General features: G+C 35.2%; 1 protein-coding gene across 14 annotated transcripts; it reads left to right on the plus strand.

Moving 5' to 3' along the window:
- The first annotated feature begins 4,479 nt into the window (after window positions 1–4,479).
- Window positions 4,480–19,175, plus strand: LOC18434021 (ribosomal RNA-processing 7 protein). Of its 14 annotated transcripts, none has more exons than XM_020667061.2 (12): window positions 4,538–4,721; window positions 4,882–4,928; window positions 5,228–5,271; window positions 10,376–10,466; window positions 10,864–10,977; window positions 11,095–11,244; window positions 11,764–11,838; window positions 11,963–12,112; window positions 15,311–15,478; window positions 17,069–17,166; window positions 17,435–17,645; window positions 18,800–19,175. In XM_020667061.2, the coding sequence occupies exons 4-12, from the start codon at window positions 10,376–10,378 to the stop codon at window positions 18,883–18,885; spliced, it is 1,143 nt and encodes a 380-aa protein (XP_020522720.1). In that variant the 5' UTR covers window positions 4,538–4,721; window positions 4,882–4,928; window positions 5,228–5,271; the 3' UTR covers window positions 18,886–19,175. The 14 variants fall into 14 exon arrangements, with proteins under 14 accessions (XP_011623266.1, XP_020522719.1, XP_088704966.1 ...); XM_020667057.2 differs by having other exon boundaries at window positions 4,543–4,792; XM_088848838.1 differs by having other exon boundaries at window positions 4,543–4,721; window positions 10,367–10,466.
- Window positions 19,176–25,248: the final 6,073 nt, after the last annotated feature.

Genomic DNA, 25,248 nt, shown 5'->3' on the forward strand with positions numbered 1-25,248 from the left:
GACTATAACGCCCCTTCTGCTAATAAACAAAATGGCGCGCACTCTAAGGTACACGCCCTGAGTAATTTACCGTTTATTCGGAAAGTAAACGGCAGAGATGAGTCTCTACCGACCTAGTTCTTTCATTTCCGTACATTGGTTGATATTGATCGTCCGATTCCTGAAGGGAGAGGAGATTTTCTGCGTGTGTGTATTGAGTCATACACAAGACGTGTACACTGGATTTTCCTGCACAGGGTAGGGTATGGTGGAGAGAGCGTGTGCTAGAAGAAGGTATGGATGCATCACATCACCGTTAAGATTCAAATAATGGGATTATATACTTGCAATACGATTTATTTTTCGGGGTGGTTTGGGTATAAGGCTGAGGCCCTAAACAGTTAAAGTACAGCACACCTTCAAATACTGTCAAAATATATCGATTCAGTACTAAAACACATTATGATGACCTAAAAATTTGTTTTTATCTCTAATTATAAAATTTAAGGCTTAAGAGTGTAGATCAAGCATATCTATTGGCACTTGAAAATCTTGAAAACTGATGGCTCAAAAAATGCATTACAAGATGCACTATTTTTAAGATTTGAAATCCAATTTTTCTCATGTCCATACATCTTAAAGTTGAGATGATCAATTTGATGATGTTTGAGCATCAAAATAACCCGTTAATAGTGAAGTTTTTAGGCATGCCTTAATTTGATTGTTTGAGTCCTCACCCTTATATAAATTTTCTCCTTTATTTTTTTTACAAGGAATTTCAAATCGTTTTTGGCACCCAGATGTGAATTCAGCAACTAAACATGTATCGTAAAGCTCTAAAAAAAATGATTTTGAAAGGAATCAACACACTTTTCACATCTAACAATATCAATAAATGTGATCTCTTTGTAAACTGTAACATTTTATATTTTTCCTGAAATATAGAAAGTAAACAATGATGTTTACATTTGTACAATAAAAAAATTCAAAATTACCCCAGGAACCAATATCAAATGAGGGAGCTAAGGATTTGCATTTTGTATAAGATTGCAACTTGCAACCAGTAAGGCGCACCTCTAAATTTTATTATAAGATGTCAATTTTTGTATAAAAAATTATTAGAATGGTGCGACAATCTATTGTTATCTCTAATTATAAAATTTTGAACTTTAAAAATAGTTTAAATCAAGCAGCATCTATAAATGTATAAAAATATTAAAATTGGACAATCCGGATATTGTGTCGCAAGATGTACTACCTTTGAAACTTGAAATCTATCTTTGCTCCATATTCATGTAACTCGATGTTGAGATAATTAATTAAATGTTTTTCCAACATCAAAAGAACATTTTTCAAAAAAAAAAATTGAGATGTACCTTAATTCTATATTTTAAGTTATGTTTATATAAACTTTTTCCATACTGCTGACCTTGCTCAAAAACTGATAAATTTTTTTCAAGCTTTTGGCAAAAGAGTGATGCACCCCAAGCCTCTAATTTTACAGGCAAAGATTTGCGGTTATTGTGGCTTAACAAGATAAAGCTAAAATTATCCTTTGGTCTAAAATAAAAATAAAAAACACAGGTTATGGCAGGGCATCTTATAGCATGTCATCGTTTGAGTTTCCTTCATTTACTTAGCAATCCGCCAACCATCAAGTATTAACAACTAGGAACGATCTATAAAAATAATCAACTAACTTTGAAGGGAGAAATGGCACATCTAACTGTTTGTCATTGCGGGAATGGGGTTGAGGTCATGGTAGCAGCACCATCTGAGTGTTAGCTATCGGTCTAATTTTCTATTCTAAAAAAAACAAGAGTTTGTAATGGAGATAGGGGTATCTATCGATTGCGGGATTTATATACATTATCTCTCACAAACACATATACTCATGGCAAAGAGGTCTACATAAAAACATAAACTTGTTTGATTTATTCATTATTATACTCAATATTACTGCATCTTGTTTTCAGTAATAGAGATAAAATCTAGCGCTCCCAATTTTTGAAAAAGGCCACAAGACATAAATATTGATAAATTATGCACAACACAGGCAAAGAAACTCTGAAAGAATATAACGAGATAGATAAGTGTATATAACATAGTGCAATAAATAGGAAAGTACTGACAGTATAAATTGTATATAAGTTGTACTTTTTGCTATTGTACTACCATATATATGGTAATGGAGCACAATTTTCTTTGAAGAAGTTCTTTTTCCTCTCAAAAACTTTAAAGGTACATGAACTCGCCTAGTCTCTAGATTCATGTGTCTTCTTGTAAAAGGTGTTTTACATTGTGTTCATCTGGTTCGTGATAATTTGAATACTTCTTAATGTTTCCGGTTATTTTCCGCAACGATTTTACGTTTTAAAAGTAGTTTAGTAAAATTTTGCTATCCAAAGTCTTTATTCCACTATGTATGATTACTCTTGTTTATTAATTTTCTTTCATTTGTGGTTTCTTTTTCTTCTTGTTCTTTTCTCTTCTTTTTTTTGTTTTTCTATGGAGATTTTTCTCTAGTTGTAGAATATTGGGGCATCCAAATGATATGATATAAAGATTTTGGGTTTTTTATGCTTGTTTTGTTCATACAAAGGTGGTTATGTATGATTTGTTATTGAAATTAGGAGAATCATTGCCTACTTAAAAGACCTTTTAGTGGTCGAGTTTAGTGTTCTTGGGTGGGAGTACTTTTTAAGGGAAAATTATTAAGTAGAAATGGTTTTTTGCTCTTTCGTACTTTTCCTTTTGAGCGTCTGCAAATAATCTAAAACGGTGATAATGTTTTGGGAAGGTGCAAAATGTTATATTAAGAGAAATCTCCAGATTTACATCCTCAACACAAAGACTTTGTTGGGTTTTGTAGTAAACCTTGAACGAAGCATTCACCTTGTTGACCGGCTTGAGAGTATTCTTCTGCATGTTCTTTAGCCATTTTCAGTGGAGGTGGTTTCAATTAAGGGTGCGGTTTGTATAAAACCGAGGCTATAAATAATCAAAGTAAAGGACATTTTCAAATAGTGTCGAAAAATATGGTTTCAATATTGGAAATATTTGTAATGGCCTTGAAATATATTTTTATATTTAATTATAAATAAAATTTAAAGCTTAAAAAATAGTACAGATCAAGCAGATCTATGAAAACTTGAAAGCCTTAAAATTTGACGGTCCAAAAAATGCTTTATAAGATGCACTATTTCCATAACTTGAAATCTATTTTTTTATCATGTCTTTACATTTTGATGTCGAGATTATCAATTTGAAGATGTTTGGGCATCAAAACAACCTTTTCTATTGAAATTTTTGAGGTGGGCTTTAATTTAGATTGTTTAGAACCTCAGTTCTATATAAATTTTTTCCTTCAATTAATATCATTAACTGGCAAGGCAGGAATCCATGTGCCTTGAGTTTGGGTGACCTTATGGAAGAAATCATCCCTTGCATTTGCTCAGCTGGGGTTCGTTCTGCTGTATTTCATAGAATATCAATATCTTTGATTGGTTAGTTGAGGAAGGAGTGGGGTAATTCATCCTACTGCTAGGGAACTCCTTCATCCAGTCCTAGTCCCTTTATCCCAATTTTTTTCTTCATTTTTGTTGTATGTATCTTTGTTTGGTTGCAACTGAATAAGAAAAATTCTAACTATTTTCTCAACTTTTTAATAGTTGAATGTCAATGAATTTTTGCGTAACAGATCCATAAGTGGGATAGTTGGGCAACATTTTATTAGAATGTTACATAAAGTAGTGATAGTTTTTTAGCAGGCGAATTATAGAGAGAAAAGTGATAAAATTAACCGAGGTGGATATTGTCTTCATATATTAAAAAAAAAAAAGAGGGTAGTTTTAATTGATTATTTATCCTTAAAAGGAAAAAAAGTATTCAAAAAACCATTTTACTTTAGATAAAATTAACACAGTATTTCTTAATCAAAATGTTGGTAATGTATTTCTAAGTTTTTTTCTAGACATAGCCAAACAATAGCCATATATTTTAAAGGTTGCATCTAAATACTACCCAAACAATAACAATTTATTTGCAATTCAAGGTTGCATCTAGATACTATCCAAACAATAACAATTTATTTGCAGGTAATGTATTATGCCAGCAATGTGTTACACGAATAATATATTTATCAGACAATATATTTTCAGGCTCCAAATGGCCTTTTTTAAAAAAAATTATATAAAGTGGCAACCTTATGCTATAGAAATTAAATGCATATAAAATTTTGAATAGGAAAGAGTGTTTTTACCTTCTAATTCAACTTCAAGATATATGAATATTAAGAAAAAAACAAATTTAGGTCTTAATAAGTTATCTAGACGATCTATTTTCATATTTTTAAGTGTTTATATATGCGCTCGATCTACATTACTTTTAAAATTTTAAAAATAATATATTTTTTACTAAACTACTATTTAATAAGTTATCTAGAACACCTATTTTTATATTTTCATGTATTTATATATATGCTCGATTTACCGTTCCTTCAAAATTTTAAAATTTATAATGAGAATAGATTTTCAAGACATTATAAGATCTTAAAGGCTTCCTCAGTGGTGCACCTTACTGGTTGTAGGACACAAAAATGACCCATGGTGCCCAACCCATAATATTCCTGTAAAATTTTTCCACAATAAATTCACCGCAACGATTAGCCTTTGTCGCAGGAAGCCCTAAGTAGCTCCTTGTCGCCGAAATTAGTCGAAATTTCGGCGACTTTTAAAACAGTGGTACGTTACAGTGTCATTAATCAGCCGCCTAGCACGCTCAGCTATAGAATTCTGATTTCTATTTATCCATGGTACTTATGCTTTTGTGTTTTATCTTCATCTCAGTATTAATTTTTGTGCAGTTTTCCTTTGATCGATTTTCCTGAAACTTGTGTTTTAGGTTTTGTAGCTTTTGAATCCAATTGGTCGTGTAGTGGGTGAGGAACCGTGAGTATTCGAGAGAACTCAATGTATTTTTGCAATATATCTTTGCTGTTCTTCGTTCTTTTTCCGAAAAATTTGAGTTTTTTTTCCTCTCTCTGATATAAGTTTCCTGTTCTTTTGTCGATTTCCTGAAACTTGCCTTTTGCGGGTTTGGCAGTTTTTGAGTTGAAGGAACCTCTATGTCTACCATTTTTTGTTGTTGTCAAAAGTTTAAAGTAAATGCACTTTTTTTGCTTTTTGATGTGTGAGTTTAAAATTAACTTTGTTATCTTTTTATCAATATTGATTTATGGGTTTTGCAGCTTCTGATTTGAGCTGTTTTGAGTAACAAGTGATTGCTGAGGAGGTAACTCGCATTTGTTCTTTGTTGAAACTCTATCTCTGAATTATTAATCCTCCTTTTTTTTTTATCTAGTTATTTAATTGACGGTTCGTGGTTAGTTCTTGTTATGTTTAAACTGTTATGTACTTATTTTTCAGCTTAATGGTCTCTATATTTTTGTCTCCAATTTGATTATGGATGAATTTCACAATTATTGTGCATTTTTTTAATCTTTCCTTTTATGCTTTGCTATTTCCCTGAATTTGGGTGGATTGAATTCTTGAAATGTTTACCTTGAATATGCTTGTTTCGTGGCACCTTACATATTTTAAGTATAGATGTGTTGGATTTTAAGTATAGATGTGTTGGTTTGTAGGGTTTTTTTAGGCTCTTTAAATTCAATAATTACACACTCATGAGCATTAAGTACAATACTTATTACACACTCTTTTCTTTAATTTTTAACTTTCTCTTCCTACTCAGATTACACACTCTCTCTTTCTTCTCATTACGCACTCTTTAATTATTACACTCTCTCTTCGTACATAGATTACACACTCTCTCTTTCTTCTCGCTACTTCTCACATCATTCACTTCTTTTCTCACTACACCTCACCCCTCACTTCCTACTTATGCTCTCTTATTCACTTGATACTTATTTGAACCCATGATACCCCTTTTATAGCTTCATGGACTGCACTTCTAGATGGGGTATAATTGGCCACATGGTCTTGATTAGTGGTACTCCACATTACTGCCTTTTTTACCATTTAGTAAAGTCAGTTTTTATAATTGCCTCTAAAAATATTTCTATAGAGGGAGACCGTGTCGAACAAAGAAGGAGCCACTTGTTGCTCCAACAATTTTCGCCCTTAACATTGGCTTCTTTTGATCATTCTGAATTGTTTTATGTAATGAACAAATTTTGTGACAGTAAGTAGTTTTGTAAATATATCAGCAACTTGTTATTCTGTCCTGATTGATGCTAGTGTGAGTTACATTCAATGATTGCACACTCATGGGCACTAAATACAGTACTCATTACATAGTCTCTCTCATCAATAATTACACTTTCTCTTTCTACACGCACTACAAACTCTCCTTCTTCTCACTACTTCTCATTTCACTCACGCTTTTTCTCATACCACACTCAAGTACTTCATACCATACCACACTCAAGTACCTCACAACTCACTACTCATTAAATTATCGGAGCAACATTTGGTGAGTGGTGAGGTGTGAGGCACTAAAGTGTGGTGTGAGAAAACGAGTGAGTGACATGAGAAGCAGTGAGAATAAAGCGAGTGTAGTGTGCATAAAAAGTGAAAATGTAATAATTGAAGAGAGTGTGTGTAATAAATAGTGTATTTAATACCCATGAGTGTGTAATCATTGAATGTAACTCACACTAGCACCAATCACGACAGATGAACAAGTTACCTGATATATTTACCAAAGGACTTGCTATCACAAATTTGTTCATCACAGGGAACAACTTAGTATCTGAAGAATTCAGTGTTGAGGGAGAGAATTGCTGGAGCAACATGTGGCTCCTTCTTTGTTCAACTCATTTTCTCTCTCTAGAGAAACTTTTTAAGAGGTGGCTATTAAAACCGACTTTGTTATATGACAAAAAAGGAGGTAACATGGACTCCCTTGAATCAGTGAATGGATGACCATGTGGCCCATTCTACACTATGTAGAAGGGCAGTCCATGACGCTATAAAAGGGGTGCGTTGGATTCAAGTGGGCATCAAGTGAGCAAGAGAGCATAAGTAGGAAGTGAGTGGTGAAGTGTGAGATACTGGAGTGTGGTGTGAGAAAAAGAGGAAGTGATATGAAAATTAGTGAAAAGAAAGAGATTATGTAGTCTGTGTAGAAAGAGAGTATAATAATTGAAGAAAGAGTGTGTAATGAGTAGTGTATTTAATGCCCATGAGTGTAATTGTTGAATGAAGTATTTAAGATTTCATGAGCCCCTTTTTGTTTTCTCTACATGAAGAGGTGTGTTTATTTTGAAGGAATTTCGGTATGTATTAGAGCCTAGAAAAATCTTGCAATCGGTATCAAAGCGGGTTTTGTCAAGGCCCATTTTATGTGAACATTGAGATGCTGTGAAGCTAATCAGCCTTGGACAGAGCTTCCTGGTGGAAGAGATTGACGAGCGACCCGCCAATCACATTGGAGGACCTAGCAAACACAAATTGAGGGCCAGATTGATAACCTTCTCTTGCTAACTTGATGCTCACTTGATGCAAATGAAGGGTCAGATTGATAACCGTCACTTGATGTTCGTTGAACCCATCACACCCCTTTTATAGCTTCATGAACTGCCTTTTTACATGGTGTAGACTGGGCCATATGGTCCTTTATTCTCTTGATTAATGGGAGTCCACATTACCCTCTTTTTTGACCATGTAATAAAGTCATTTTTAATAACGCCTCTGAAAAGATTTCTTTAGAGAGAGAATGAGTTGAACAAAGGAGCCACGTGTTGCTACAACAATTTAGCGAGTGGTGAGGTACTTGAGTGTGGTGTGGTGTAAGACACTTGAGTTTGGTGTGAGCAAAAGAGTAAGTGACATGAGAAGTAATGAGGAGTAAGAGAGAGTATATAGTCCCTGTAGAAAGAGAAAGTGTAATAATTGAAGAGAGAGTGTATAATGGGCAGTATATTTAATGCTCACGAGTATATAATCATCGAATGTAACTCACACTGACATCAATCAAGACAAAGGAACAGGTTGCTAATGTATTTACAAAAGAACTTACCGTCACAAAATTCATTCATTTGCAAAGAACAACTCGGAATAATCAGAAGGAGCCAACGTTGAGGGGGATAATTGATGGAACAACACGTGGCTCCATCTTTGTTCAACTCATTCTCTCTTTAGAGAAATATTTTAAAAGGCGGTTATTAAAATGTCTTTGTTACATGGTAAATAAGCAATAATGTGAATTTCCATTAATCAAGTGAATAAAGGACTGTGTGACCCATTTTACATCATGTAGAAGGGCGGTTTATGAAGCTATAAAAAGGGGTGCGATGGGTTCAAGTAAGCATCAAGTGAGCAAAAGCATAAGTAGGAGGTGAGTGGTGAGGTGTGAAGTACCTGATTGTGGTGAGATAAAAGAGTGAGTGTCGTGAGAAGTTGTGAGAAGAAAGAGAGAGTATGTAGTTTTTGTAGAAAGAGAGTGTAATAAATGAAGAAAGAGTGTACACTGAGTAGTGTATTTAATGCCTATGAGTGTGTAATCATTGAAATGTACAATTTAATATTTCATAAGCCTCTTTCTCTTTCTCTATGTGTAGAGGTGTTTTTGTTTTGCAGCAATTTTTGCACGTATTAGAGCCCAGAAAAATCCTACATGGTTCACAATTGCATTGTTTATGGCTTTGATGAATTGTAAGTAATGTGCACTTTTGGCTATATAGTTGGTAGTCATGGTGTTCATGCTTGTTAGTGGAGCATACGTGGCAAAGTAATAACTAGTTAAATTTCTAAAATCTCAGAGAAAATGCTATGAAGGCACTGTTTTTTTCCTTTTTATCCTTTCAATATTTGGAGGACTATATATGTTATTCTTTAGGATTTGTCACTATGAGTAAAAATGTGATGTAATGAAAAGAGTCGATATGAAAGGCATGCGTCCATTAGAAGGAAATTTTCATCTTGCAAATCTCATAGTTGGCTTGCAGTATTATTGTAGTAGCCGTAACCCAATATTTTGTGGTAAAAAAGATGATATTATTGGAATGAATTGAGAAAGTTTCGTCACTGGAAGCAATCTGATATATTCTAAATTATTCTAGTCATTCAAGAAAGGAAATAGAAGAATACTTTTCCGGTTGAGTATGACGAGACTCTTGGGCATTTGCTGTGTTTAGGGGAGAGGTAATGTCAAGTAGAGAATGACAGGCACAAGGGCTTCACAAGTGTCATATTTGTGGAAATCAAAATTATATGACACGGGTGTTGGTGGAAAAATCTAGTTGGGAACTTTATTTCTTGGATCAGAATAATCTTGAGCTTGGCTAAAAAAAGTTAGCATTATAAAAGCGAATAATAGGCTGTAAATGAATTTGAACATGTGGCTATTTGGAAATAAGAATATTAACATAATGAGGTGAGAACAAAGATATGAACGACCAGAGGTTTTGTGGGATAGATAAACTAACATGGAAAGTAAAATGAATATGAATGATGAGCATTAAGAGGTGTATCTTGGATATAAGAGACATTGAAAATGTGATGTATGGTGATTGTGCCATGTGAGAGATGAGCCTGGTTTTTCTTTGCGCTATTCGAAGGTCGTGACAATTGGGATGACACATCCATGCGGCTACAAATGGAATACTGTGTTATGGTTGTACAGATAGGAATTCGCAAGATGAAGATTGTAATATAATATGAAAATGCTTGTCTAGTTGGACACATATAAGCATATAGCAAAAAAAAAAAAAAAAAGGAATCCAAAGTCGGAATCGATACCTTATACCAATAAGTTTAATGCACAAGGATAATTTATGTTTTCTTAGCACCTAGAACGTGTTATATGTTATACCTTGTCCAAAAGTATGACAGCTGCTTGAACCTCAGTTATTTTGTTCTCTGGATCTTTTATTGGAATTCCTTTTTTTTTTACTCTGAGATACTGAATACAAGAATTTTAAAAATCTGGTAAGATAAATTGATATCAAGTAGTTCATTTAATTTTAGGGATTTTGACTTCTTTTCATGATTTCCAAAGTATATTTTGTTCAATGTAAGGACAATCAAAAGACACTTCAGAAGTTGAAATTATAATGAGATATTTTCTGTATTGTCTTGTCTAATTCTTGTCTAAATTCTTGGTAATTTCTAATGTCTATATTCTGTTTCTCCAATAGAATGATGCATAATTCATATGAGATGTTTAAATCAGCAAAGATTTGAACTTAAGTTCAAGGCACCATCTGGGTCTGTTATTCTTATTATTTTTGTTTGTTTTTTGATTGAAATGTTGGGTCTGTTATAGATTTGAGGGCTTGAATTAGGAATTGTTATTAACTTGAATGAGATACATATCCTTTCACATGGAATTACATACTTATTTGGTGCCGTTCTTCTAACTTTAGTTTTCACAGATGAAGGCAAAGAATGGAGCAGAATGCAAGAAACAGAATGGTTTGAAGCTGAATAAGAAAAGGAATTTACCCAATGTGGGAGATGAAGCAGGTAATGTGGGCCATTGGATTAAACATGAAAATTGCTTGATCAAAACGAGAGTTAGTTTCTTGAGTTTATTTGCTCCAAGGAGCATTATGGTGGTTTCTATTTTAAAGTTAAAGCCAGTTTATTACTTTCAAACTGGAGTTATCTTCTTTGCTGTTTCATCCCATGATTTTTTATTTAAGAAGATATAGTTGAATTTTCTATTGATGTAAACTGAAATTATAAGGTATATTGTTGAAAACTATTTAAAAATTGGACTTACATGATTTCCCTAATGCGACTGTTCCAAGTTTCGATGTATCTATGCGATTGTCCTTTCAAGTATGTTCATTTAATCCAGTTACTATTATAAAGGCACAAGTATATTTTTACTGTAATTTTACGTACAAACTACTGGCAGATGCTGTAGAAGCCAGTGGTGATGTGGAATATTCTCGCCATTCCAAACTTTGGGAAGATGGGAATAATGATTTGGACCCTCATGAAGAACACAATGAAGCTGACCTTTCAAATAGTAAGTATGCCAAGGGTTTATATTTTTTTACTATGTCTTGTATTCCTTGATAATATTTCAATAAGATGGTAGTTAAAACGTAATATAATTGGGTGCTTGTGTACTTGGTGTTTCTAGAGAAGGCTAGAAGAGCAGACAAATGTGGTAAAAATGATGATGTGAAATTGAAGAAGAAAAGGAAATTAACAAAAAAGAAAAATGGCACTGAAGCCCTCAAAGTCTATGAAAATATACCAGAGGATGGGAACTGCACAAGCTGCATGGCAAGTATGTCATATTGCGGACAGTGTTCTTTTGTTTTGATGCCGTATAATGGAAAACAGATTTTGTTGGTCATTTACTTTTTTTGATTGACTTTTATACACCAAGAGACTTAATGATTTATTGAGATTATTAGTCTATCCTATCTCATAAACTTTGTCACTCATGTTTTGTGCATTTGAAGGCATATGGTGAAAGGTGCTTGTTTCATATGATTGATGAAAGCATTGTTACTCCACTGGTGTTTCTCGTGACACATGGAATAGATTGCTGACACTTATAATTTGCTGTTAAATTGACTTCTTTAGTGCTCATGAAATGTTTACTCACAACTATTGACTTGGAGACCTTGTTGTCATTGTTTTATTCTTTATTTGTTTGATTGTTATTTTAGGAATAGCATAAAGCAAATAAGTTTCTATTGTTTCCTTTCACTGGTTTCTGTTTCAAGTACATTGGCTTCCAAAGTTTGTCTATGCAGCATGAGAAAAATTTCCTTTTTAGTTGATCGCATACTTTCCACAGGTCATACTAAAAGTTCTGGCTATTCTGAAATTCAAACTGAGAAAATCACTGCTGATTGTGATGAAGATATTGGTGGTGAGTTAGTGAATGTTCATTTATTTGAGACATCTATCCATGCATCCATGGATTCAAGATAGCAGATTAATGAGTGACTGGAAAACTATGATAATCTCATGCTCTGGTTACTTGTTTTCATTAGATATTAAGATGAGTAAAGCAGAAAAGAAAAAGAAAAAGGACAAGTTGTCATTGAAGAATAAAAGAAAATTCAAGGGAAAGGGAAGTGAGGTTGAGATTGCAGAGAAAGTAGATCTGATCGTGAGAGGAATTGGCACAAGAACACCGAAATGTATGTTGGCTAATTCCTCAGTATCAAGTTACAATATTTTGTATTATCTTGCATGCCATTGATATTAATATAACTTTAATGGTTCTTTCTCATGGTCTTGATCTGAAATCATGAAATACTGGTTTACCTGATTTACTGTTAAGTGAAGTCTCACTTTTTGTTCAATTGCCGTTGCTCAATTTTATAGTTGGTCATGAATTGTATATGCATATTATTTTGAGGAATATTTACTAATATATTGGAATTTATGTGAATTACTTCCTCATATGATGAACACTGAGTTATCATGTTTCCCAATAACAAAGACTCAAAAGCATGGGAATTTACTTTAGGGTTTTCAGGTTGTTGTAGTTTGTGTTCTAACTGGAAGTTTGATGAAGTTTGTATAATTTTATATGAATGTAAACATGTTGTTTAGACAAAGAGGGCCCAATTTGGTGGTGGTGGTGGTTGTTCTTATTATTATGATTAAACATCATCATCGTCATTGTCATTATTATTAGCATCACTATTATTCTTAAAATGGACAAGTCTATAAAGAATGAGTCTTCAATCACCCAACATAGGGCTAGAATTGATCATTGTCTAAAACACGTGGATTTGTTCAGAAATTGAAATCGATATAACATTGACATCTAACATCAAGCGATGTCTTGTCTGAATATCATCAAACATTGACAAAAGTGTTCAAATGCTTTTCTAAAAATATCAAATTTTTTTGGGCCACCTTTTTTACCAATATTTGAAGTAACAGGGAAGGTGAAAAAAGAAATAAAAGCACAAAAATATGAAATTTGAGAATATATGGCTTCTGTCACTAAAGATGTTATGGCTCCAAAGGTTTCCAAAACATATGACAAGGTGCTGACGGATGAGTGGCAGGACAAGAAGGGATAGAATTCGAAATGCATCCATTCTGGAGAATTTAGGTGTGGCACCAATAGGTGATAAGATGAGATAGAGTAGACTTAGGTGGGTTGGCTATGTGTGGCACCGACTAAGTACAACACTTGTTAGGAAGTGTGAGTTAGTTCAAGTGGAAGGACTTAAAAGGGAAAGGGGTAGGCCCAAAAGAATGTGGTTGGATGTAGTTCGGAAAGATATAAGAACTTGTGGTTTCATTAAGGGTATGATCTTTAATAAAGCAGAATGGCGGACCAAGATTCGTGTAGCCGATCCCAATTAATTGGAGAAAAGCTATAATGATCATGATGATGACAAAGTGCTGATGGCTGTCACACATGGGGGCTTCAATCCCATAAGTGCAATCCTTCCTACCCATCTTTAAGTGCTACTCTATATAATGATTCCTTAGTTTCCCTAAACAAATGGTGAAACCTAAACACCCTAGCTTCAATGAACAGATATCTTATTTCCTTATATCTACCTTTAGGGTGTATCTTTGAAAACATGGTTACCAGTGTTGGGCAAAATTGTTATTAGATGAAAACAAGCCACTCATGTGTTTTAGTCAAAACACAACACCGGTCCTAATATCGTAATACGACAGTGAAACATGTTACAACTAGACTGAAATTGATTAGAACTTAGACTGACACAGGTTAAAAATTGATCAAAACAAATAGAAAACTGAAAGATGCTCCAAAAACATCGGTCTCATAGATGATTGGTTGGCTTGATTAAGCCGAGAAAAAGATGTCAAATCCTTTATTATGATGTGATTAATGTTGTAACGGTAAAAGTGTCTTATTGTATATTGTTAGAGGGTGCTTTAAGCTATTCCCCTCATTAGAGGCTATTTAGTCATTCTACATTCTTTGTTGCATATATAAGTTGTAAACTGCTAGAATCATCGATGTGATCCTTTTCTTTTTAGCTCTCTACTACTGATTCTACATTAGCAGAGGCTCGTGGAATGTTTAGAGGTCTATGGATCTGTCCCTGCAATTTAAGAAGTTGACTAGTACTAGAAGGGTATTGTCTCAATGTCTTAAGATGGGCCTATAAAGAATCCTGTACTCTATGGAGGATTTGTGGTGAGATCTTTGTTTTTTATGACAGTAAGAATGTGAATTTGGGGCACATTATTAAGGGAGCTAACCAAGAGGCTGATGCCCTTGGCAGTGACGGCGTTCTTTGTGAATAACTCTATGTCGACACAATTTCGTTGCTAGAATCCAATATGATGTCTTGACATCTCTTTACATTTGGCTTTTGTTTTTGATTCTAAAGAGAGCTGCAGATAGAAGTTTGATTTATAAATCACATAATCATTTGACTATTGAGGGTCACTCAGATGCTGATTGGGCATGTTCTCCATCTGACAGGTGGTTTACCACATGTTATTGTACATTTATTGGTGGAAATCTTGTCATATGGAGAAGTAAGAAATAAGATGTTGTGGCTGATCAAGTGTAGAGGTCGAATATAGAGCAATGACACATACTACATGTGAATTGATGTGGTTGACTGGTTGTAGACATAGATGCAGGAGATGGGATTTACTATTAATGAACCTATGGAGATGTATTGTGATAATTAAATTGCAACTGATATAGCTAGCAATCCAATATTTCATGAGAGAATTAAATATTGAAATAGACTGTCATTTTATTCGAGAGAAGGTCACTATTAAGCAGGTATCTATTCCAATCTAAGTATCACTTGGCAGACATCTTCATCAAAGATCTTGGTCATAATCTGTTTCAAACAATTTGTTTCAAGCTGGGCATGGGTGACATCTATGGGGGAGTATTAAAAGTCCTTTGTAATCCTTGTTTCTCTTTTATTTTAAGCTAATAAGACCTATATGTCCTATTTCAATTTGCATGGGCAGTCTTGCCCTTTCACTATTTTTTGCATGAGACGCAATTGGGACTCTCAGGTTACTCTCCCTTCCTCTCCTCTATTTCTTTCGTCTATGTCTCCCTTCTCTAACAGAGTGCCACTCTTCTTTCGGTTGAAATGCAATTTCATTTCCATTGTATTACTTGTCGAACTCTAAAATTATGATAACTGAAAGTTCACTTCCAAAAAAAAAATGAGCACTGAAATCATAGAGTCTTTTCTTTTCACCTGGCATGAACTAGTCATGAAAGTACCATTTGCTAATTGTTAATTGTTGATTCACCTATGCTTGACCTCTTCCATGGAAATTCCACTCATTAGCTCATAACTGCCTGTAGACTTACGTCATGCTTTTCACCCCTTGCTGATATTTGTCCTATAAATTTCCAGCCGATGTTAAACTACCGAGACATTCAAGTCATTCTGAACACAAAGGCAGCAAAGCTTCCCATACCGGTGAAGCAAGTAATCTTGTATCACAAGAGGGTTCCCTACTTGAGGTTGAGCAAGTTGATCAGATTTCTTCTGGGGATGAAGACTGTTCCAGAGGAATGAAAAGTATGTATATCTGTTTTGCAATGTTGAAAAATGTCAAGACATTACTGCATTTCTGTGATTTTTACTATAGCTCTATTCTATACACATTTTTGATGTTTGGAATAGTAAGTAATTCTAATGATGTTTGCAATAGCTCTTTGCTATACATTTTTCCCATGATGTTTGTAGTAGCTCTTTGCCGTGCGCATTGCATGAGATTGTGTGGGAATTTTATGTTACTAAAACTGTATTCTTTTGTTTTGTGTTTATGTATGTATGAATGTACATTATGTATATATAACTGAAATCATATGTTCGAATGGAACATCCGGTTATATGTGTCAAAGAGTGAAAAGTAATGAAAATGGGGTACTACGGGGAATTAGAGGTTTGATTTGCAGACTACTTTAAAGGCACTCAGTTTTAAATCACACATATCTGCAGATTTTTTATTGTTAATGTCATATTCATGTGAATTAAACTGAAAATGCTGACCAAATCTTTTATCTTAATATATCTTGAAACCTTTTCTAGTTCATACACTTCTCTATTCATTTCAGAGTTTCGGAATAGGATCACCTCTCTTGCCTTCCTTTATGGGTCTCATAAGAAGTTCCTATGCACATCGGTGGCTTGCAACATTTGTTGTATCTTGGGCTGGAAAAGTAGGTTCTTATTAGGAACTTAGTGGCATTTGGAGCCACAAATCATAGATTGTTCGAGAACTGCCCCTACACTGATTTCTATAGGAACTGGGACAACTTAATTCAGGTAGTCAGCCGTAGGAACTCGAGAGCATCTCTTTGGAGGCCACTCAAGCCAGGTTCCATCAAGCTGAATTTTGACGGGTGCTTCCTTGGCACCCCGGCACCCTCTGAAGTAGGAGGCCTCTTTTGCTCTATTGTTGGTCAGATCTTGCAAGCTCATTCTTGCCCCATAGGCTTTGCGGATTCAACTCTAGCTGAAGCCAATGCCCTTTTAGAAGGCCTCCGTAGATTTCAAACTACCTGGGGCCCCACCCTAGTGGTGCCAGGAGACTCCCAAAATGTCATTTTGTGAGCATCGGGAGTCTCCCCTTGGCTGTGGCTTCTGGACAATATATTCGATGAGATAGCCCACTTGACTCAGGATATCTCAATCTCTTGGTGTTATACATTTTGGGAAGCTAACTTCGACACTGACCACCTTGCCCGTGAGGGAGCTAATTCTAACACCCTGGTGGGGTCTTGGATTTTTGCAGTGCTACCTTCCAACTATTTCGAGTTGTAATTTTGTTTGTTTCTTTTATACCCCTTGGATTTTGTGTACGTTTTTTACTCGGTAATATAATTATAGTGAACATTTCTAAAAAAAAGGCATATATTGGCATTTAACCTTGTAAAATGGCTGTAATCGCTTCTGCTTCTTGTATGCCATCGCAAACTTTGCTTCATGCTGATAGCAAGCCTTCATATTGGCTTTTTTTTTTTTTTTTTGTATATTTTTATTCTTAGCTTTACAAACACTGGATGCATATAGGGCACATTTTTTGTGTGTGCGTGTGTGTGTTATACATAATTAGTTATGTAAATATATAAGCATTTTGAGACTCCTTTGCTTTCTATGCAACAGAGTGGATCATGGAATACCATTGCCATAGACCGGGTTTGGAGGTCTTGCAGCAGAGAATTGATGCATTTATTGCTGAACACGAGGCACAGGAAGAAAAGGTGACATTGATTGAATTCAGTCCCTGTTCAGTCTAGTATATTAACTTACATGAATCAATTTCACTCTCTTTGAATCTGTGGTTATATTGATTTAGGCTGAAATTTTACGTATTCCCATCTTAAGTTTGACTTAACTCATGGCCCTGCATATGGCTTTTGCCATATGGCTTCCTTAACTCCATGTATATTATACACCTGTATTGTGTAATATATCCTTGATATTTTCTTGTCTCTTCTGTCCTGTTATATGTCTTCTGAATTTTTGCAGGCAAGGAAGGAGAGAGAGGAGAAAGCTGCAGCAGGTGGCTGGACTGTTGTGGTACACCACAAAGGCAGAAAAAAGACAACTGATGCTGAAAGTGGGGTTTCTGTGGGTTCTGTTGCTCAGGCGGCTATAATGGATAAAATGGCCAAAAAGAAAAGCAAAGAAGCTGGTTTAAATTTTTACCGATTTCAAAAACGGGAGGCCCATAGAAATGGTATGCTAATGCATATTTTTTGCAATCATAATTTTTTTTCTCAAATAACAGTTGTTGATAACTGAACTAATTTGATGAATAGTCAGGAATTGACGCACACATTTCGTTAGTATTTTTGCAAGTCTGTTTGCTAATGGTGATTACTTCATATATTTGGCACCGATGTTTCTTGAATGCAAGATTGATAGTAGGGTTTTAGAATGGAGTTGCTTTCTCATAAGGGCAATATTATGTTAAAAAAGAGTACTGCAACTCAGAGTACACACTATAAATTGATTACCTTCTAACATAGAAGAATTATTTAAAAGTTCAGATGCCTGACTTATTTAATTGGTCTTGAACTCAATAATAAAGACTTGACTCTTAAAATTTCAGTCTTTGGATGGTTAAATGCACGTCATGCAACTTGGAGTTGGTTGTCCACATCAAGTGCCTGGTTTAGGAAATAGGAATTAGGAACAATAAAAGGTGCCTTTTATGTGTTCCCTGTTTTGCTCTTTTGCATCGGAAATGCTTCTCCAATTTCTTTGATAGATGTCTCATATACTAGGGGTCGATCTCTTAAAATTGTGATATGAGCTTGGACAATATTTCTAGTTTAGGCATTTGGCAATACTTTCTCCAAACAGAAAGTGAAATTCATAAAAAAAAAATGAAAGACAACAAAATGGGATTTGAGTTTTGAATCTTTGGCTCCGGGGCTGCTATGAAATGCTTTGAACTCTGAAACACTGCACATTCATTCATTGGAGGGGCTGAAACAATTTCAGTATAGAACATATGCTTCTCAATTGCCTGGTTCTTCATTAATGATCATTTTATGATTGGCCTAGTTAAATGTTTCTTGATAAATACATGTTTTCAGTGGTTTGAAACAAGTACTCAGGTCCGGACTGTCAAGGTTCCTGAACCTGACTTAGACAACTCGACTTGGCGAAGTCTTTATTAACAATAAAACCTTGGGAACAGGCGAGATCTGGCCAGTTCCTGAAGCTTTTGTTCCAAACTCGTTAATCTTCCAAGTAACTTGGGTGAATCCCAGTTGGACTTGGGTGAGTCCCTGTTGGACTTGCCAAGTTTTATATCACTACGTATTGTAATAGAAGTGCGGCTTTGTTCGGTTGGTCATCTACCTGTGTTGCTATTTTTTGCAGAGCTTATGATGTTGCAGAACAAATTTGAGCAGGATAAGAAGCGAATTCAGGAGCTGAGAGCTGCTAGGAAATTCCGGCCTTATTGATGCACGCACATTGACGGAACCTTTAGTGTCCGCTTCCTTTCTTCGGAACTGCAATGGTTGGTAAAAACAGAATATGGATGATTTGCCTTACCCAACACAGTCAGTCCGAACCAGAGGGGTTTCTCTCGCATATAGTCTTTCTTTTTGGGATGAATTTCTTCTCAACCTTGTTGGACTTTGAATATATCGCGGCAATTGATGTCTTTTAGTGGAAGAGTTTGTTCACATATCTTGTCAGACAATAAATTATTTTTTTTAGTAAATATGTGATAGAGGCTACTCTTTTACCATTTTATAGGCTGAAAGCACAAGTTTCACTAAGTTCTCCGAGCCATTGTATTTGTCTGGACTATGGATTAGTGGAAGTCCAGCCTGTAGTGCCTATTTGTGAATTTCTTTCTTCATTTGTCTATTAGGAGAGTTGGGTGAAACGAAAACTCCAATGAAAAAATGCACAGCAATTTCATGGTTTGTTAAGATAGATATTTTTTGGTTTGTTGAGCGAGCGAGCTAAGTGATTGTTATTGTCAACATTGTTTTAAAAAACTGTCCGCCTGGTGCCTAGCGCCCGCCTAAGCAGCCTGGACCAAAATACCGCACGTTCAGATCCAGGCGGTCTTACACGGGTGGATGTATCTGGGTGGGCACCCAGGTGGACTAGGTGAGCGCCCAGGACGTCGGTTTTTTTTTTAAAAAAAATACCCCAAGGAAAATGGGGTAATTTTGACCCTCAAAAAGGTTTAAATAGGTTATAGGGCTTATTTTCAACCTCCAAAGTTAGAAATAAATAAATCCATAAACCCTCAATCTCTTAGCTATACTAGTTTTTTAGAATCAAAAGTAGTTTTTGTGGTTTGAAGAAGCTTCTTAAACCTTTTCACTTATTATGAAATATGGAGAGTTGGAGACTATTACTGATACATATCCTATTAGACTTTTAAGTTTTGTATGGTTTGAATTTAGAAATTTTGAACAAGTTTATCAACATGCAAGGTCGTATGTTTGTATGTAAAAAAATGTTACAATATTTTAAAATATAATAAATTCTAAAATTGATACAAATATATGTATATAAACCACTTAGCTATGTAACTTATACAATAGGGCGCCAAAAGTTATGAGAGCCAGGCCGGTTGCATAGGGGTTGTCTAGCATTTTTTGAAACTTTAATTGTCAAATAGGCTCAAATTATTGCAGGGGAAAAGAATAAATGATTAATCCTTTCACGCAAAAAAAATAAAATGTAATCGTTAGATCTTTCTCCATTTTATAGATTGAAAATCTAGTGTTGTTGTTGTCTTTGGTTTTTCACTTTATTGGTAGTTTAGATCGTTGATAATTGTATGCTAGAAAAACAATTTTCTTTAGCAGAAAAGGGTCGCAATCACTCAAATGTGCAATCATTCAAATGTGGAAAATGTTAAATTGGGTCGCAAGGGGTGTCCAAAGAGATAGAATTCTTGAACTTTGACTATGGTCCATAAGAGATGGGTCGCTAGGGGTGTCCAAAGAGACAAAATTCTTAAACTTTGAGCATAGTCCATAAGAGATCGTGGCTGCATGATTTCACATCTTATGGCTATGGACCATTGTGATCCTTCTAATGCCAATAGTAACTCAATAAACTAGCCAATTGCAGGCAACACTTCCTCAATGGCCATGGTATCCATTTGCTCATTCTTACACCAAGGTATTTAAAAAATCACCTTGCACCATACATTACGAACCCATCAACTTGTTTTTTATAAGCTTCAACCCTTGCAGCAAGAATGCCATTTCAGCACTATTGGCACTTACATTCCCGCAAGGGCCAGACATTCTCACTCCGATCTCTCACCACTTCCTCTTCTTCAGTAACAGCCGGATTACTTAAGTGCTCTCATCAGAATTCAATTACTATTGGCACTTATATTCCCACAAGGGCCAGCATAACAAAACATGACATTCTCACTCTGATCTCTCACCACTTCCTCTTCTCTAGCAACATCTGGATTACCTTAGAGCTCTCATCATAATTCAATTTATATCAACCTTGCAATTGAGGAACCCACTTGACTTTTGGCTTACATTTCACCATACCTAGCTTAAACAAATTTGGAAGATTTGTTAGTATGTGAATCTCGTTCCCCCCATCTTTCTTTCAAAATAGACGATTAGCTCTACAAAGGAGGTTTGATATTGAATAACACCCACTCAAAAGGCAATGATGACCGATCAAAAGTCATCCAATTCCTCTCGTTCCATGTCTCCCATAACACATCTCTAAGAATCATTACAACTCCTTGCCCTCTTCAGGTAATTGAATTATTAAAAACTATGTAATAATGTCTAACAAGTTTGAGGGCAACATGCATGCTATCCCCAACTACTGAAGGCACCATTCCCAAATTCGGAAAGCAAAGGCGCAATAGAAGAAAATGTGAGGTCCTAACTCCCCATCATTTTTACACATGAAGCACACATTCGATAGAACCATGCCCCTCTTAACAAGGTTATTAATAGTTAAGATTTTTTTTTGGCATAGCCAACCAAACAAAAGCTTGTACCTTATGAGATAGATATAGGTCACTTCCAAATTTTAGAAAGATTTGGGTATAACCATCTCCATCGATCATGAAAGAACATTCTATATACAGATTTAATTAAAAATTGACCATCATTCTCCAATTCCCAAACAATGTCATCCTTCTCAGAACTTGAAATATACACTTCCTCCAAATTGTATATCAAAGAGACAAACTGATTCGCAATCACATTAAGAAATTTGTTATAAAGAAGATTAACATTCCACACCACTTTTCCCTACACTATTGAAATCATATCAATCACTTTGGCTTGTGGACTTGAAACGCATTCAAAAAGCTAGGAAATTTTTTTGTTTAGAGGCTTATCTCCAAGCCACTTGATATGCCAAAACAATAGGCTATCCCCTCTACCAACCTGCCATCTAACATTCCTCTCCATTATTTGCATGGGAGAAAAAATTGCTTTCCACATATAAGATGAGTTTGAAAACCCTTAATCCTATCAGCACAAAATTCTTATTTATCCATCTTATATAGTTCTTAGCAAGTGAAATTTTTCCCTCTCCTCAAATGATTCCCATAGGAAAGTATGCATCATTGCCTCGGGTCTCTTGGCTGATAGATGAGGCATTTGTGAAATAGACATTTCATAAATAGGTAAATTTATCTAATCTTTATAAAACCTGTCAACTTTTTGCATTTCCCATACTTTATTTTCAATTTTAGAATTAGTTTTTTTCTAGTGTTTAACTCCAAATAGGCACCTGCTAGGTCCAAGTCTGTCAGGTTGATTCAAACCACCAAAAACAAAGAAAAAAAGCAAAAATTACAAATACTACATAAATATATAAAATATGTTTGAAATTAATGTGTAGTTCTATTTCACCTAATAAGAAATATAAAACAAAGTGAAAATAAAAAAGTTCAACTAAAAAAAATATTTTGAGAATAAAAGGCAGATAAAATATAGGAAAATAAAAAAACAAAATTGCTTTTTTTTTTTTGGTTTGATTCAAATAAACATTGTTAGGGCTTTTGCAGATTAGTATAATAGGAACAATTTAGGATAAATTTGAGAAACTTTACTCAAAAAATGAGAGAGAAATTAAAGATTTTAAAATTTCGGGTTAAAAAAACCTCCCAAATTTGAATACTGAATTCTTCTGATTTAGATTTTAAATTCAACAAATTTCTATAAGAATCTTTGAGAGGAATCTAGTACCAACATCTAGAATCAAATTTTTGATGATTTGGTTGAGCAATGACAAAAAGACTGCAGGAAAAGAGAATTGGCTTTTCTTGCTCATAAATGTTGTTATTATGTTTTGTTTTTTGAAAAATTATGCCCAAATGCAGTTTTATGTATGGGTCCCAATCGTTTAAACTTGGGTTTGGATATGAATTGAAGGATGTGAAAAGCAACAAATTAAAAAAAATTTAAAAACCTATTTCCTTTTATTTTAATGTGAAAATAAAAAATAGAATGGTCCCAAAAACCAAATTCCTGTCGAGCTATATTCACTCTTGAACAATGAATCTAGACCATCCATTTAGTTAACATTAAGATCCAGGCCTTTAACTATTCAAAATCAACTTTTTGTTTTCCAAAATTGTTCATCTAATGTGTATGGGTGTGGCTCCAAAAATGGTTAATCAAGTAGATCTATTATCATATGAAAAACTTGAAAATAGACGGTCTAGATAATGTACTGTAAGATGCACTATTTCTGGAACTTGAAATCTTTTTTTTGTTTTGTTTCATATTCATTAATCTCAATGTCAAGATGATCAATAAGAGGGTGGGTTTTTCAACATTAAAACAATATTTTCCGATGGAACGCATTTGTAATTCTACATTTTAAGGTTGCAACTTCATATAATTTTTTTCCATAAGGTTCTACAGAAATTGGGATATGAAAAACTTTTTATAAGTCCTAGATCTAATTATTCCATCAAATTGACGTTCATTGGGATCAGAAAAGTATTCCTAGGTATATGAGGGACTAATAGTATATTTTGGTCGAAGGGAGCGTTTTAATCTTATTTCCAAGGAAAAGAATTCATTTGTGGAATAAGATACTGTCTTTTTTCATCTATATACAACAATAGCACTGTACAGTGAGTGTCCTGCCATTTTTTGCTTTTTCCTTGAAATTCCCAAGTAAAACATAATGAAGGGCAGGTATAGTTGAATAAGGACGTTCATGTTAATCTGATTCTCCCACATTTGCCGTCCTCATTCAGTTTGGAAGCTGCCTCTTGTGGGCTCTCTCAAACTAAATTTTGACATAAGCTCAGTGTTGGGGTTGGCGGACTGCTTCGAAACCATGAAGGGACAATTTTTCTCTCTTATGCGGGACCTTGTGGCATCATTTCGGCTAATCAAGCTGAAATTTGCTCTCCTGCATGGTTTGGAAATCATTGTCACCAGAGGTTTTTTGGGAGACATTCTTATTGAGGGGACTCTCTCAATGGTGCAACAAGGAGCAAAGAATTTCAAACTCCATCGGAAATGGTTGTTACAAAATAGAAAACCTTACAGTTCATCATCTCGAGCTAGAGATGCATAGATGTAAAAAAAAAAAAAAAGATCCCAAGTCTTGAAAATATATTATATACACTATCAATTTTAAAGATTTTGTATTGTTATATATTTGTTGCATCTACACCATCTTTGGAGCTTTAAATTTCATAATTAGGAGTGCAAATGAATTTTTATATTATTATATGAGTTTCCAGCATTGGAATTGCATCTTTTGGCAATCAGCCTATATTGGGTCTAGTAATGGGCTTGTGGGCCCTACTTGGGCAGACATTGGGTGAGGGGTTGGTATGACCCTAAAAAACTAGAGCCTGGGCCACAAAATGTGGCCCAAGGGTTGACCTAGTCCTTTAAAACTAGGGCTTGTGTTACAAAATATGGCCCAAGGGTTGGTTTAGCCCTAAAAAAACTAGGGCCTAGGCCTCAAAATGTTGCATGAGGGCTAGGCCTATAAGAGGGCTAGATAGGGCTAGCCCAGCTCGACCTTTAGGTTCATTCCTAGCATGCCCAAATAAGGACAGGTTTTGTGCCCCAAGGGCGGAGTTAGAGAGGGATATGATAGGGCTTGCATAGCTCAACCTTCGGGTTATTATCCGAGAGAGGGCCAAGGACCGCTCCTTGCCCTACTTATACAAACCACATCCCTACTGGGATTGACAATGGGCTGGTGGCTTGGTCTGACACTAAAAAACTGTGGCTTGGTGTGGTACTAAAAAACTAGGGCATGGGGTACAAAATGTGGCTCGAGGGTTGGGCCTAAGAGTAGGCCACGATAGGGTTATCCTAGCTCGGCCTTTGGGTTCGTTAGGGATGGCCTGGCCTGGCTTGGCGTGGCCCGGAATGGGGCAGGTTTTGTGGCCTAGGGCCAGGTGTAGAAGATGGCCATGGCCCGGAAAGGGGCAGGTTTTGTGGCCCAAGGGCATGCGTAGAAGATGGCCATGATGGGGCTAGCCTAGGTCTAACTTTGGGTTAATTAGGCCCATGATGGGGCTAGCCTAGGTAGACCTTTGGGTTAATTAGGCCCAGCCTGCACAGGGCTAGGGCTAGGCTTGGGTCTGAGCCGGCCCATTGCCCTACTTACACACATTGCATCCACTGTAAAAGGTTTACACTTATTGTGACACTAAGTATTTTTTTTCCTGACATATTTGGGGTGCTTCGCTCCTAGCCCTATTGGAAAATGGCTGCAAAACCTCCATACTTTTGGTTGATTATTAGGAAAGTTATAAAAAAAAAAAAACCTCAATACCACACTTTTTATGCAACTTACCCCAACCTAACTTTTTTTCTCATTGT

This window comes from Amborella trichopoda, chromosome 10, assembly GCF_054954075.1.
Source record: "Amborella trichopoda isolate Santa Cruz 75 chromosome 10, AtrichopodaSantaCruz75HAP2 v2.0, whole genome shotgun sequence".
Lineage (NCBI taxonomy): Eukaryota > Viridiplantae > Streptophyta > Magnoliopsida > Amborellales > Amborellaceae > Amborella > Amborella trichopoda.

Bases quoted from the DNA above. Each gene is read 5' to 3' on its own strand.
- LOC18434021 (XM_011624964.3), top strand. From the start codon at position 10,376: ATGAAGGCAAAGAATGGAGCAGAATGCAAGAAACAGAATGGTTTGAAG. The intron at 10,978-11,094 runs GTAAGTATGCCA...TGGTGTTTCTAG, and splicing joins TGAAGCTGACCTTTCAAATA to AGAAGGCTAGAAGAGCAGAC. The intron at 17,167-17,434 runs GTGACATTGATT...GAATTTTTGCAG, and splicing joins ACGAGGCACAGGAAGAAAAG to GCAAGGAAGGAGAGAGAGGA.